Source organism: Triticum aestivum, chromosome 5A (genome assembly GCF_018294505.1).
Source record: "Triticum aestivum cultivar Chinese Spring chromosome 5A, IWGSC CS RefSeq v2.1, whole genome shotgun sequence".
Lineage (NCBI taxonomy): Eukaryota > Viridiplantae > Streptophyta > Magnoliopsida > Poales > Poaceae > Triticum > Triticum aestivum.
Window position 1 is genome coordinate 19754601 of NC_057806.1, and position 16294 is coordinate 19770894.

The following is a 16294-nucleotide window of genomic DNA, read 5'->3' on the forward strand; positions in this document are numbered from 1 at the left end:
TTTTTGCGAAGTCTATAAAAAGTAATTCCATGATGGAAATTACCCTGCCCGATCTTTGTACGATTGGCTGATGCTATAGTCACGTGTGTTGGACCCAAATCAGCTCGAAAAACATGAACCAAATTAGGGAATCAGTCTATATTTGACATGAATCGTTGTAAGTAAATCTTACTGCTTCTGTAAAGAAATATAAAAGCGTTTAGATCACTACTTTATATTTTATAGCAGCTCTCTTTAATAATACCCCCTCTGTTTCAAAATAAGTGTCTCAACTTTATACTAATTTTTAGACACTTATTTTGGGACGAAGGGAGTATATTAATATGCATATATAAAGTTATAGTTGAATGTGTGTGCTATACCGAAAAAGGCTTTCACGTCGCCTTATATATAAAGAAAACCACAAATTACAACCGGCCATACAACAAGAAACGGAATATGAATCAACGGGATACACAACTCCATGGAACAACGACGGCCTCAGATCATGTCATCAACGACTCCGACAAGGGAGCTATTCACCGCCGGACGAAAGCCACACTCTGTCCCTCCCAAGGTCAAACTTGTTGTCCCGTCGCTGCCTCCAAAGAGGGCACCCCTGCCCTCTCGTCCTAGATCGAAGGACGCCTTCCCGTCGGCAGGCAAAGCAACTCACCCGAAAGCACGAATGGACAGGCCAAACAGTTGTCGAGGATAGGACAACAGTCATGGCGAGCTCACCCCTAAAGGAAACTCATACATCGCCACCATCTCCGGCCAAGACCCAAACACCCACCGTAGCTGCCGAGCATGGACACTATTGAAGACCAGTAGACCACCACTGCACCGAGCCCTAACCACAAAGAGCTTCCAAGGTGGCACCTTCAAGAAGAAAGCAACCCCGATGCACTGCCGTCGCCCAATCCGGAGATTTTGGGCTTTCGCCCGGGGACAAGAGGCGGAGGGCCGGGTGTAGGTCTTGATGTTGCCCACAAGAAGGAAAACAGCGCCATGGGCATCGCCAACATCGTGGCCGACCTCACTGATCAAGGGTTTCCCCCGACATTGAGCCCGAACCCAACGCCCCTCCGACCTACAGAATCTACAACCGGAGTAATAAATTTCTGATATAGAGATAAAACTTCTCAATGGAACTTGCAAATCAACAATTAAAAGCGTGAAATTTATACATACTTCTGTATATAAAATCACCTTATGCGCGAATACATAGCCTGTGAGTAGACACTCTAGAATACTGGCTATTGGTTAATACTTATAGAGAAATGTACCATCTCGCAATATCTGGAATATAATTAATATTGGCCATTCCACACGTTTATTGACGTCATCCATTGAAGCATATCACCGAGAGTGAAAGTTAACCGTCAGTTATTGCTATCCCCCGTCGGGTATTTTCTAAATAACCGAGAGTCACATATGTACCATCGGCCATTTGCAATAATAGGTGAGAGTTTTATTTTCACCTTCGGCTATTAAATTTCACCGTCAGGCATTACATGCAATCCCCGAGGGTGTAGCAAAAATTGTGAGACATTATAATGAACCATCGGGCATTTAATTGGTTCTCCGAGAGTTGGATTTTTACCGTCAGGCAATCTAGTATACCATCGGCTATTGGTAGTAATACGTGTGAGTTGGCAATAACGGTCGGCCATTGGAACTATCGTCGGCTATTACTCTAATAACCGACGGCCCGTCGGCTATTATATTTCACCGTCGGAAATATGGGGATTTCTAGTAGTGCGGGGGGCAGAGGGGCACCTCTAGACACACAAGTTGATCTTCGTAATCGTTCTCTTAGCCGTGTGCGGTGCCCCCCTCCACCATACTCCTCGATAATATTATAGCGGTGCTTAGGCGAAGCCCTGCGACAGTAGAACATCAAGATCGTCACCACGCCGTCGTGCTGACGGAACACTTCCCCGACACTTTGCCGGATCGGAGTCCGGGGATCGTCATCGAGCTGAACGTGTGCTAGAACTCGGAGGTGCCGTAGTTTCGGTGCTTGGATCGGTCGGATCGTGAAGACGTACGACTACATCAACCACGTTGATATAACGCTTCCGCTTTCGGTCTAGAAGGGTACGTAGACAATACTCTCCCCTCTCATTGCTATGCATCACCATGATCTTGCGTGTGCGTAGGAATTTTTTTGAAATTACTACGTTCCCCAACAGCTAGCCCTACCCCTCTATTTATATGTTGAGCCCTGGGGTCGAAACTTGGAGTAAAAACCTCCTCAAAGTCGGTTTCACCCGAAAGGCAAGAGTCCTTCTTGGACTCCAGGGTTCCCGGCGTCTACCCCCTAGACGCCAGGGTTCCTGGCGTCTAGCCTCTGGTCTCCGCAAAACTTCCTTTTGCACTTTCCAAAAGCCTCGTGGGCTTTCCCCTTTGGCCCAGATAAAGTGTTCTTGTGCCCAAACATTTCGAGAAACATCCGGAACCCCTTCCGGTGAATTCTGGAACCCTTTCGGAGATCAAACACTACTATCCACATATCAATCTTTACTTTCGGACCATTCCGGAGTTCCTCGTCATTTCCGTGATCTCATCCAAAACTCCGAACAACATTTGGTCACCAACATACATAACTCATAGTACTATATCGTCAACGAACGTTAAGCGTGCGGACCCTGCGGGTTTGAGAACTATGTAGACATGACCGAGACACCTCTCTTGTCAATAACCAATAGCGGGACGTGGATGCCCATATTGGCTCCTACATATTCTACGAAGATCTTTATCGGTCAGACCGCATAAAAACATACGTTGTTCCCTTTGTCATCGGTATGTTACTTGCCCGAGATTCGATCGTCGGTATCTGAATACCTAGTTCAATCTCGTTACCGGCAAGTCTCTTTACTCGTTCCGTAATACATCATCTCGCAACTAACTCATTAGTTGCAATGCTTGCAAGGCTTAAGTGATGTGCATTACCGAGAGGGCCCAGAGATACCTCTCCGACAATCGGAGTGACAAATCCTAATCTCGAAATACGCCAACCCAACAAGTACCTTCGGAGACACCTTAGAGCACCTTTATAATCACCCAGTTACGTTGTGACGTTTGGTAGCACACAAAATGTTCCTCCGGTAAACGGGATTTGCATAATCTCATAGTCATAGGAACATGTATAAGTCATGAAGAAAGCAATAGCAACATACTAAACGACCGGGTGCTAAGCTAACGGAATGGGTCATGTCAATCACATCATTCTCCTAATGATGTGATCCCATTAATCAAATGACAACTCTGTCCATGGTTAGGAAACATAACCATCTTTGATCAACGAGCTAGTCAAGTAGAGGCATACTAGTGACACACTGTTTGTCTATATATTCACACATGTATTATGTTTCCGGTTAATACAACTCTAGCATGAATAATAAACATTTATCATGAAATAAGGAAATAAATAATAACTTTATTATTGCCTCTAGGGCATATTTCCTTCAGTCTCCCACTTGCACTAGAGTCAATAATCTAGATCACATCACCATGTGATTTACATCGATAGTTCACATCATCATGTGATTAACACCCATAGTTCACATCGCCATGTGACCAACACCCAAAGGGTTTACTAGAGTTAGTAATCTAGTTCACATCGCTATGTGATTAACACCCAAAGAGTACTAAGGTGTGATCATGTTTTGCTTGTGAGATAATTTTAGTCAACGGGTCTGTCATATGCAGATCCGTAAGTATTTTGCAAATATCTATGTCAACAATGCTCTGCACGGAGCTACTCTAGCTAATTGTTCCCACTTTCAATATGTATCTAGATCGAGACTTAGAGTCATCCAGATCTGTGTCAAAGCTTGCATCGACGTAACCCTTTACGGCGAACCTTTTTGTCACCTCCATAATCGAGAAACATATTCTTATTCCACTAAGGATAATTTTGACCGCTGTCTAGTGATCTACTCCTAGATCACTATTGTACTCCCTTGCCAAAATCAGTGTAGGGTATACAATAGATCTGGTACACAGCATGGCATACTTTGTAGAACCTATGGCTGAGGCATAGGGAATGACTTTCACTCTCTTTCTATCTTCTGCCATGGTCGGGCTTTGAGTCTTACTCAATTTCACACCTTGTTACACAGGCAAGAACTCTTTTTTTGACTGTTCCATTTTGAAGTACTTCAAAATCTTGTCAAGGTATGTACTCATTGAAAAAACTTATCAAGCGTCTTGATCTATCTCTATAGATCTTGATGCTCAATATGTAGCTTCACCGAGGTCTTTCTTTTAAAAACTCCTTTCAAACACTCCCTTATGCTTTGCAGAATAATTCTACATTATTTCCGATCAACAATATGTCATTCACATATACTTATCAGAAATGTTGTAGTGCTCCCACTCACTTTCTTGTAAATACAGGCTTCATCGCAAGTCTGTATAAGACTATATGCTTTGATCAACCTATCAAAGCGTGTATTCCAACTCCGAGATGCTTGCACCAGTCCATAAATGGATCGCTGGAGCTTGCATATTTTGTTAGCACCTTTAGGATTGACAAAACCTTCTGGTTGCATCATATACAACTCTTCTTTAATAAATCCATTAAGGATTGCAGTTTTGTTATCCATTTGCCAGATTTCATAAAATGCGGCAATTGCTAACATGATTCGGACAGACTTAAGCATAGATACGTGTGAGAAACTCAGTGGCATGTGCAGCCCGTGAAAGCACTCGATTTCCGGCCTGGCAGCCCATGAACGTTTTTTCGTTTGTTTTTATTCAACAGATCTTTTGAGGTTTATTTGGTGAGGCTTATAATGCTTTATGATTATAATTCACCGGTGTTTATTAACCCGACCTGGCTTTCGACTATAAGTCGCCAGTTTGAGATAAGATAATATCCGGTGTTTTTTAGCCCGGCCTGGCTTTCTTCATAAGCCGACAATATATGATAATTACCAGTGCTCAAATTTTGGGTTATCACCCTTACTACACTGGCTTGGTAAACCAACAATGTGATCAAATATCACATGAACCGGTTTTCAAACCGGGTTATATTATTCAAATCTTTAATAGCCAACATGGCTGGATTTTTATTATGGTTATCAATAACCAGTATTATGATTGAGGTTTTCAAAGTCGCTTTAGTGCAATGGCTATTATTTTATCAATGGCTATAATGGAAGGAATAGTCCCGAGTCGCTGCAGGCTTACGACCCGGCATTTGGGGGCTGCATTATTCAAGTTGAGATTGCATCAAATATGCAAGTCTCATGTCGCTGCAAGCATGCACCATGACACTTGGGGGCTAATGCAAAGTCATTTTTACTGGCATTATTGAAGACCCGACTCATCACATCATAATAAGCCGGTCCTTGGGGGCTACCAATTGCTCCTGTCAAAAATTTAAGGTACACAAGTCTTAATCCATTATATTGAAGAGAAGTTGTGATTACCCAGGTTAAAGGGACCAAAGAGAAGCTATGATTACCCTTTAATCCGGCTTATACGCCATTCTTACAAAACACTTGGGGGCTTGCTACCCAGGTTAAAGGGACCAAAGAGAGTCTGTTGCAAAAGCACAACTCAAACATAGGTGCCCATTGAGCATAGCTCATAAATATTGCTTGGGGGCCCTTTTGTTCTAAAGAACAAGAGTTGCTATAACCCTTGTGATAGGCTTAAAAGCTAGGCTTCGAAGCCAGGAGTATTCACTTAAAACCCCGGGTTATCCTGCATTTTAAGTAAGCCACTCCGCCCAGGTATTCCTGGAATGGCCCGCCGAACATTTGACAAGTCAATCTTATGCAGACCCTCAACTTGTCAAAGTTAAAACGACGATTGGTTATGTGAGGTCCATCTTATAAGGTTTGTAAAATGGTTTAACTCAGTGGCCTGTGCAGCCCGTGAAAGCACTCGATTTCTGGCCTGGCAGCCCATGAAAAGCCTCATTTTTTCGTTTGTTTTTATTCAACAGATCTTTTGAGGTTTATTTGATGAGGCTTATAATGCTTTATGATTATAATTCACCGGTGTTTATTAACCCGGCCTGGCTTTCGACTATAAGTCGCTAGTATGAGATAAGATAATATCCGATGTTTTTTAGCCCGGCCTGGCTTTCTTCATAAGCCGGCAATATATGATAATTACCAGTGCTCAAATTTTGGGTTATCACCCTTACTACACTGGCTTGGTAAACCAACAATGTGATCAAATATCACATGAACCGGTTTTCAAACCGGGTTATATTATTCAAATCTTTAATAGCCAACATGGCTGGATTTTTATTATGGTTATCAATAACCAGTATTATGATTGAGGTTTTCAAAGTCGCTTTAGCGCAATGGCTATTATTTTATCAGTGGCTACAATGGAAGGAATAGTCCCGAGTCGCTGCAGGCTTACGACCCGGCATTTGGGGGCTACATTATTCAAGTTGAGATTGCATCAAATATGCAAGTCTCATGTCGCTGCAAGCATGCACCATGACACTTGGGGGCTAATGTAAAGTCATTTTTACTGGCATTATTGAAGACCCGACTCATCACATCTAAGCCGGTCCTTGGGGGCTACCAATTGCTCCTGTCAAAAATTTAAGGTACACAAGTCTTAATCCATTATATTGAAGGATCCACTAATCAGTTGGTAAAGCACAAAGCTCTCAACCTTGTGGATGTGGGTTCAAGCCCCATGATGGGGGTTACATCATATGATGTTATTTTCAATGAAGTATATATAAAGTCCCAGCTCCATATTATCTTACTAAGCCGGACCTTGGGGGCTACACGTTGTTGTTCAAATCTATATTATCATATCTATAAAGTCCCTGCTCATTATTGCATAATGACCCGGCCCTTGGGGGCTACACTGGTTGAAGTTTTTATGAGCATAAGGCAATTACAAGTCCCAGGTTGCTGCAAGCATAACAACCCGGCACTTGGGGGCTACATATGTGGAATACTCAGTTTATGACTAATGATTGAGATGAACAACCTGGATTTCTTTAAGCTTGTGACATTCATATTGAAGCAAGTCTTAATTTGTTACTACGTTCCCTTCTTAAGACTTGGGGGCTACAAGTGATATGCATATAAGAGGTGTATTTTTAAGCTTGATGTTAACAAACAATTATGACCCGGTGCCATCAATATTTATAAACTGGCAATTTTGGCAATGATAAACCGGCAAGTTTTACATCTTCAAGCCGGCTGAAGAATCAGATGAGTATTTCAAGGACTAGTATTTTTTAAGCATTGGAAGCTGAGTCAAATGTTTTATTCTTCACATTTTTTCTCTGTGAGAAATCAATGTCAGCAAATTGATTATGAAGCTGGCCTGTTAACCCGGATTTTCTAGAAGAAGGAAATGATAAGGAATTAAGGTGATCAGGTGCCGACTTACAAGAATATTTAACCCGAAGCACAACCTGTCAAATTTGTTCTTGAGTTATTTTGCGGGATCAGTTTAACATGGATAAATCCAAATTAAACTGGGGGATAATGTCGGGGATATACCTCGCGGTATGACCCGACGGGAATTATAACCCGGCTAGGACTTGGTAAACCGGCAGAGAGTTAAGACAAATGGTTAAGGCAGACAGTTAAGCCAGATGGTTAAGATAGATGTAACCGGCGGGTGGTAAACCGACAGACAGTTAAACCAGGTGGTAAACCAGCAGACGGTTAAACCAGGTGGTAAACCGGCAGACGGTCATAACCCGGCAGACAGTCATAACCCAGCAGACAGAGTCGTCTGGGGTTAATAAGCCCGAGACGTTAAGAAGCCCAAGATGTTAAGAAGCCCATGAAGAGAAGTTAGAATAGTTTAAGTCTTAATCCGAGTTGGACTCTACATGTAACCCGCCCCTTTAACTTATATAAGGAGGGGTAGGGCACCCCAAGAGGGGAGGGAGAGAATCTTAAGGTTAGACACAACTAGGAGAGCCAGTTTACGGCGACTCGATCATGATCATAATGAGACCTAGCCTCAAACAACATGTTGGGTTGTTACCGGATAATGTTTCCCGGGGCCCAAAGCTGTCTAAACCCTTGTCTTGTGTTGCGTCTCTCAATTCCGCTCAACCCCTCTCAAGCTACCACATAGATGCGTTGGCCTTACGACTAAGTCCTCACACTAGGACATCTGCCGTGACAATTCCACGACAATTACCGTTGAAAGAATCAGACTGTGGCAACGTGTCCTCGGACACGCCATCGAACTTTAGAACTGACACCCCCGCACGACTACGGCGTCGGGGAAGGAAACCAGAATTGTCAGCCTCCAACGGTAGACCCAGCACAAGATGCACCATCTTCCAGCTGTCACTTGCGTAGACAACCGTCTGCGCATACTCCTGGATGACAAAACCTCCCTGCTCCACCATGATGTCGGAGACAACGCCGCAGCAACGGGGACAGAGCAGAAGGAGAGACACACCTGATGGAGTCGCCGTCGCCGCCTCGCTGACACCATCCATGAATCCTAACGCCGCCGATCTGAAGGATCGGCAAACACACAATGCCATCAACTCCGAGACGTCGCCATGAAAGACACCGCCAGTGTGGGAGTGAAGTTGAGGCAGATTTATTCGTCTGGGCGCCGCTCCCACCACCCCAACGACGCACCACGACCTACAAATCCAAACCCTAACTACAGAGCGGAGGAACGGGGTCCCCCTCCCTCCTGCCGCCGAAGCAGCAGCCGGAGGGAGAGGGGGCCAGCGCCCTCGCAGTGGAGAACGGTGGAAAAAGGGATCGCCTCCCTAGTCGCCTCCCGGCGGCGGCTAGGTTTTTGTTTCTTTTTGGGATTTTCCTTCAAATACTTGTTCAGCATTTTTTAAATACTTGTTCATCATTTTTTCGATACATGATCAACATTTTTTCAAATACTTGTCAACATTTTTTTCAAATTCTTGTTCAACATTTTTATATACATGATCAACATTTTTTGAAATACTTGTTCAACATTTTTCAAATAGTTGTTCAACATTTTTATTTTGAATGTTCATCAACATTCGTTTCAAATACTTGTTCGATATTTCGAATACTTATTCAACATTTTTCAAATACTTGTTCAACATTTTTCAAATACTCATTCAACATTTTTTTAAATACTTGTTCAACATTTGTAATACTTATTGAAAAATTTCAAATACTTGTTCAACATTTTTCAAATACTTATTCAACATTTTTTTAATACTTATTCAACATCTTTCAAATACTTGTTCAACATTTTTAAAATGTGTTTTGAAGTTTATATATATATATATGTGTGTGTGTGTGTGTGTGTGTGTGTGTGTGTGTGTGTGTGTGTGTGTGTGTGGAACGTTTAAAACATAAATAAAAGTACAAAAATAAAGCAAAATACGAGAGCAGAAAACAGAAAAAAAAATAGGCCTTTGCCTCCCGCACGGCTGGGCCGGCCCATCTGGGCGGCCCCCGACGCGAGACGTCCCCATGTGCTCGCTGAAGGCGAGGAATAGGCGCGCCCATCTTTTTATCAGGATATTAATACATATAGCCCTAAAAAGGATATTAATACATATTAGTTTTTTTAAGATTACATATTAGTATTATTTAGTGCAAAGAAACAGATTAGAACACACGGAGGGCAAGCTTTTATGTGGATTAGTATTATTTAGTGCCAAGCATGAACTTTTTTCTAAATTTTATGTGGATTGAAACAAGAAATTTAAGAAAATTTTATGTGTCTTCACTCAGGACCACAAGCATGCACAATTATTGTGCATCCCCATTATATTTTTCAAATAGGCAACTAGGAATATTTAACATATTATATGCCCAACTCAGTGTATATTGATTGTATTTATTTTAAACGCACAGGTACTCAAAAAGTTGACAACATGTATTAAAAATTATTGTGCAACCATAATAAGTTTTATAATGCATGATGAACATTTTAAAAAATACATTTGCAATTTTTTAATACGCGTTCAACATTTTGCAAAAATGTTCTGAACATTTTTTTTCAAATGCACAAACACACAAACACTTTATTTTCTCGAATTTTACTTACATTATTTTCTCAAATGGGAAAAAGTAAAAAAAAGGTGAGCCTAAAAATAACAAATTTTTTCTTACATTTATTTTGTCAAATTACTCGCTAGATACAAAAGACTTCTTTGTCATACAGGACAACAAGCGATCAGTGGTGCGGTAGTCGAGCAGCCACCAGCAGGTCTCGAGTTCGAAACCCGCCTGGCCCCGAAGCTTTTAGTACCAAATTCGTTCTTCCATCCCTCTTGATCCCACTAACAAGCGGGACCCACATGGGTCCGCCACCACGTTGTTGTACCTGATATAATAGAGTTGACAGAAAATGTATAGAAATGCTATTAAATCTTCTTTCACAACTGAGGGCATTTGTGTGAACAAATATAAAGCATGGGGGTTTATGCAAAAGAACATGCCACATCGGCTCTTGACAGGCGGGCCCTGTTGGTCAGATACACCGTCAATACGCGTTTAGACCATTTTGTTGCGGCTTGCCCCATACTTGGTACCGACATATGAAAAAAAATGAATAGTGGTACTGATTCATAACCGTTGCCCCAAATGTGGTACCAACATGCAATTAACTCGGTTTCTCAGCTTTGCTTCAACAGGCCCAAAGAGATAACCTAATTAATGGAGTGAGCTTTGGGAGCACTGGCCCCATGTTACTCACCTCTTATTTGAGGATGATGTGATCTTCTTGGAAGGATCACAGGGTAACCTCGAGGCTCTGAAGGAAATTTTACAATCATATCAAGTGGTGTCAAGACAGAAAAGTGAATCTCCAAAAATCATCAATCATCTTTGGGAAAGGTTGTAATGATGAGGACAACGACACTCTGAAACAAACTATATGAACTGAATCTGAAGCGATGAGTGAGAGATATTTGGGTCTTCCAACCATGGTGGGAAGATCAAAGGACGGGTCAAAGAAAATCCGTTTTTCCATTGTTTGGCAGAAAATATCTTATATGGAAGGAACCAAGGAAAATTATTGTAAATCAAGCCAAATGGAGCAACTTCCATGTTGAAGGCCAAGCCACCAGGCAAAACATAATGAAAAACGGCCTTCATGCGAGCGGGAAGGAGAAACAGAATGAAAGATGACCTTCCATGCGAGCACACCCGCTCGCATGGATGGGCGTATGAGGTGCCTGGAGCTCCACCATATCAATACAAGACACTTTCATGAAGGGTGGACACGCATTGGAGAACCCTAGAGGCCGCCACCACTACTAGAACAGATAAAGAGGAGATCTGAAGAACCACCGAAGATCTTCTTAGTTTTGGTCCTTTTACATCCATCATCATTTCATCCTTGTAAGAGAAATTCAAAGTTGTAAGATCAAAAATTTCAAGGACACCAAGCCATGTTGCTAGAAGCCCATACAAGGCATACATTTTTTTTGTGACACTTCTATTCGGTTTTATATGTGCCTGTTTAAGAAGACACAATCCGAGTCATAAATATGTAGATCCAAATAATTGAAAGCAATACTATGCCACAGTCCTACTCGACATCGATCCAGTCGAGAAAAATATGTAGATCATGCACGGCGATATCATTTTGTTATATATGTAACATACCCCTTCCGTCCAGTGAAGAGTGTACATTTAGCTTTAAAGTTGTCCACAAAAGAATTTACTTCTACCTTTCCAATGCACTTTAAAGTAGAAAAAAATATTTCTCTCTTATCACACGGTAATCAAGACCAATAACATTCTACACATGAACTCCTTAATTTCTACATGCACTTAACTCATGGAGGGGGGGGGGGGGTGTAATTAAAAAGAAGAGAGATGGCACTAAAATTTTTACTCCATTTTATAATTTGTCCTAAAATTTTTATATCACACTTTTCACTGAACAGAGGGAGTGTATATGTGTGTAAACAACACATTAATGCAGATAAAAATAAACCCGCCAGAAAATGGAGGTGGCTGTGCGCGTGAAAAGGCAAGCGAGCGTTTACTTGCTCAGGCATCAATTAGATGATAACTACATACCCAATCTCCTTTTTACTGTATGTTTTGCCTGTCAATGGGCTATTAGTACAAAATTGCAAAGATATTAGTGCTTGCAAATTGTGTAATCTCCGGGTGAGAGCTGCACACACAACCTCGCCGCCCTCGGGACGGGCCTCAGCCGGTCACCTCGCTGGGCCTATAAATACCCACCCCCCGCAACAACCGACTGTCTCCCGTACCCCCCACCCGCACCAACCTCGCGGAAACCCTAGGCGAGCGGCAGCCTCCTCCGATCCCCTCTCCCCGATCTCTATAAAACACCGCGGATTTCGAATTCTGTCTTCCCCGCGGGAATCACACCGGCGCCTCCTCCCTCGGCGCGCCCGGACCGGGCTCCTCCCGCGGGGCCGGGGCTGGTACCAGGGGCGGCGGCGGGGGGCGGTGGATGGCGGAGGCGGCTCTGGAGGGGAGCGAGCCGGTGGATCTGACCAAGCACCCCTCCGGCATCATCCCCACGCTCCAGTAAGTCCCGCCCCCCGTCCCCGTCTCTCAGCTTTCACAGCCGTCGGCCGGGGGTGGGTTCCGTCGGCGGCGCGCGCCCCTTGGCCCCTCCCTCCCTCCCTTTGACAGGGTTGACTTTGATAGAGCGAGCTGTTGCTGAATTGGGCGCGGTCGATTTGGTGGACGAGCACGGCTCGGTTCGATCTGATTTTCTTTTCTTTCCAAAGAGGGAAGGGGACAGGGGTTTCTAGAGAACGACCAAATGAAATCGTAAATCTGACGATATTGGTTCACTGAAAATTATACATTAATAAACCAATGTAGAGGTTTGGTTCAGATGATATCTGTGTAGATGTTATCTGTGTCATAATTTGTCACCGGATTTGGAATTCATGCCACGGTGTAGCTTAGATGCTCTGGAACGCATATGCATGGAACTTTGAATGCCGAACGACAGCGGGTTCATAACTTGTGTCGGGGGTCACCGGGTTTGAAATTTGTGCGACGGCGTGGCTTAAATGCTCTGGAATGCATATGCATGGAACTTGAGATGCACGAATAGCAGTTTGGTGCTACATATGGATAGTTGAATGTGAATGATGTGCAGTTTTGCACTGTGTTCATTGCCAGCTCTTAAAATGAGTCATTCTGATCTATATTTGCGTCTACTTGCTCTGCAGTTAGTCTATCTAGCATGCCAAGTCATCCACTTTGTGCCAACTTGGTCCGGTCGGTGCAGCGTGTTCTAATTTGCTGGACATTTTACCATGCTGCAATGTTGCTTTTTGGGGGCGATAGTGTTTTGTGGTGTGGTCTTTTTTCCTACCCAAGTACGAAGATTAACGCTCCTGGGTGTACTCTGCCTTCTGGTGTTTGATTTGATGACAGGAATATTGTGTCGACGGTCAACCTGGACTGTAAATTGGACCTGAAAGCAATAGCTCTCCAGGCACGAAATGCAGAGTATAACCCCAAGGTGAAATCATTATCCTAATACATTCTTCATGATGTTTTTGTGTTCTCTTATGTGCTATATTTCTGAAAACGTCCAAGTTTTATTACTTTGCTAGCATCCACAAGTCTATTGTGGCGTGCATGTCTTTTTGAATCTTTTATTTGGCTGTGTAGACGGTGGATAGCCTGGTAAAAGATTTGAGACTTTCTGAATTTGTGCTCGTTTGCTGAGAAACTAGAGAACCGCTTACTAAATAAGATTTGGTACAATGGTGGGTTGAGACTGTCTACTTAACTACCTTTAGGCTTTGCATGAGGTTAAGGTTATGAATGTATGATACATGGGACATGGCTGCTCTGCTGTCTGCTCTATTCTGCGTTTTACTAAATAAAGTTTTTTTTAGAGAGATCTACTGAATAAAGTTAGTGCTGTTTAAAACATGCACTTCTATGTGATAATCGGTAGTATTTCTAGGTTAGTATGATCTCTTCTATTATGTAAAATTTATTTGGTAAAAACAAATCATTTAACCATGAACATTTGCTCTTGTCTTTTGCATTACAGCAGCATATATGTTATGCTTCTCTTTGCTGACATTCTATTTTGAACAGCGTTTTGCTGCAGTTATCATGCGGATAAGAGAACCAAAAACTACCGCATTGATATTTGCTTCAGGAAAAATGGTAAGGCCAAGTTCATGTACATCTGATGCAGAATATGTTCTCTTGTAGTTTGATTATTTACTTAATGACGTTGGAGCTGGTATTGTACGCGCATATGAGTAGCTATTCATGCTGCAGTCAGCGGACTGCTGAAATTCAATGCAAGATCCTCATGGACACTAGCGGTTAGGGCTCGATACATATTTTTCTCATTAGCTATATGTCTGAAATAAATGTTTTTGATCAGTAAAGACCCTCTAAATATCATCTTCAGCCACTGGAAAGTAAAGTAAAGATTTGTTGAGATTGGGTTGATACTTGAGTTCAATTCAAATTCCTTGGGTATCAGCTGGTCCCATTCACTATAATGGAAACCTGCAAAAATGTTTTGATTCAGTTGACTTTGTTAACGTTTTCTGGGAAGTGGATTTGATAGTTATACCAGAGAGTTATGGTCTTAGTGTAGTCTTATCCTCCTAATTACACGCTGATGCAAAGTATACCATTGCTGTGTTATCAGGTTTGCACTGGAGCAAAAAGTGAACAGCAATCTAAACTTGCAGCTAGAAAGGTATTGTCTAGCTTTCTTTCCTTTCATACATATCAGAGGCAAAAGGTTCTCAAATTGTAAATGTTTTCCTGTTTTCAGTATGCTCGTATAATCCAGAAGCTTGGCTTTCCTGCAAAATTCAAGGTACCCATCCCATACTTGTGTAAAGTGTGCATGTTCATACCTTGATAATTGCTTGTTTGCTGAACGTTTGTTAATCCTGTAATGTCAGGACTTCAAGATCCAGAATATTGTTGCCTCTTGTGATGTCAAATTCCCTATCAGGCTTGAGGGCCTCGCATATTCCCATGGCGCTTTCTCAAGTGTAAGTTACCAAGTTGAATTCTGTGGTTTCCGTTAGCACTATTTTATCATGGGCAGTATTTTTCTTTCTTTCTTGGAACTTCTCTATTTCCTTGTTTTGGAACTGATATTTTATACGGTTGCTTGACAGTATGAGCCAGAGCTATTTCCTGGTCTGATTTACCGGATGAGGCAGCCAAAGATTGTCCTCCTAATTTTTGTTTCTGGCAAGATTGTTCTGACTGGAGCAAAGGTCGGTAGTCATTTCCCTTGGGTTTTTCCTATTACTCAGTAATGGTGCTATGTCTAAGCTATTCTCTTTGTAGGTGAGAGAAGAGACATACACTGCCTTCGAGAACATATATCCTGTCCTGACGGAGTTCAGAAAAGTGCAGCAATGATGGTATAATTCCTGAGAGTGCATGTTTAATGGACATTGCTATGTTGGGAATAGGATAGGAAATGCCATGTTCCATTGACAAGTTGGGCCACTAAAGGTGGATTTGTCCCTTTTGCTGCTCAGTGCCTCTGGTGCTTGTTCTATTTTTGTTTGCGGTGTTTCCTGGACTGCGATGAGTGGCTACTTTCAGAAACTAGTAGTGCGGACGCCGTCTCTTCTGTGTGCAGGTGACTTTTTAAGTACGCAGAATTGGAGATATTGTTGCTTGCTGCCAGCTCCAACCTCACAAAGTCTAGGCATAGCCTGTCTTCCGGTGGAACCTATATATATATTACTGTCCATCAGATTTAAAGTACCTGTTGTCGTAATCGACTAGGGTCTTCTTTTTGTGATGGATCATGGTTGATCATCGCAGGGCCTATTCTGTCATCGTTCCTCACTCAAAACCCTCTTGTGGAAGTTGAGTAAAACCCAAGCAAATTTTGCTCCTGGATACTAGAGCCTTTTTCTCCTTGATGACTTGATGATGAAAAGGCCAGCTGATGTATATGTACTTGTAGACGCGTTTGCGCCCTGTTAAAAAGAGGGCTTCATGTCGAGCCAGATAGCAAGAGGAAGTTTGCGTTGTCTCAGTCAGTTGCATTTGGGTAAGGACATAATGACTTAAATCGGCCATTTAACATTTGCTGAAAAATTCTGTAATGCTTGCCTTTTTCTCCTTTTCAACCAGAATCCATCCATCAGCATTGAAAACAATGATAAAGTTAGAAAAATCACAAGAGCAAGAAAAGCTGCACATACTCACAAAAATTCATGACAGCATGAAGAGCAATTCACACACGAGTGCGGCCCCTTCATTTCTCTCTGCTTGCGTTGCGTTGCGTTGCGTGTGATGAAAGGGAAGGGAAGGAGGGAAAACAGTACGAAAAATTGAAAGGGCTCACTGCCTCTGTTTCTGTCCTAGCTCATACGGCC

The 16294-nt window shown here is 42.5% G+C and overlaps 1 protein-coding gene across 1 annotated transcript; it reads left to right on the forward strand.

Annotated features, from left to right (window-relative positions):
* The first annotated feature begins 12177 nt into the window (after positions 1-12177).
* LOC123102038 (TATA-box-binding protein 2-like) lies at positions 12178-15808 on the forward strand. The gene is made up of 8 exons (XM_044523307.1): positions 12178-12470; positions 13338-13425; positions 14016-14087; positions 14587-14637; positions 14716-14760; positions 14849-14941; positions 15071-15172; positions 15246-15808. The coding sequence occupies exons 1-8, from the start codon at positions 12394-12396 to the stop codon at positions 15318-15320; spliced, it is 603 nt and encodes a 200-aa protein (XP_044379242.1). The 5' UTR covers positions 12178-12393; the 3' UTR covers positions 15321-15808.
* Positions 15809-16294: the final 486 nt, after the last annotated feature.

Bases quoted from the DNA above. Each gene is read 5' to 3' on its own strand.
- LOC123102038 (XM_044523307.1), top strand. From the start codon at position 12,394: ATGGCGGAGGCGGCTCTGGAGGGGAGCGAGCCGGTGGATCTGACCAAG. The intron at 13,426-14,015 runs GTGAAATCATTA...TATTTTGAACAG, and splicing joins ATGCAGAGTATAACCCCAAG to CGTTTTGCTGCAGTTATCAT. The intron at 14,942-15,070 runs GTAAGTTACCAA...GTTGCTTGACAG, and splicing joins CCCATGGCGCTTTCTCAAGT to TATGAGCCAGAGCTATTTCC.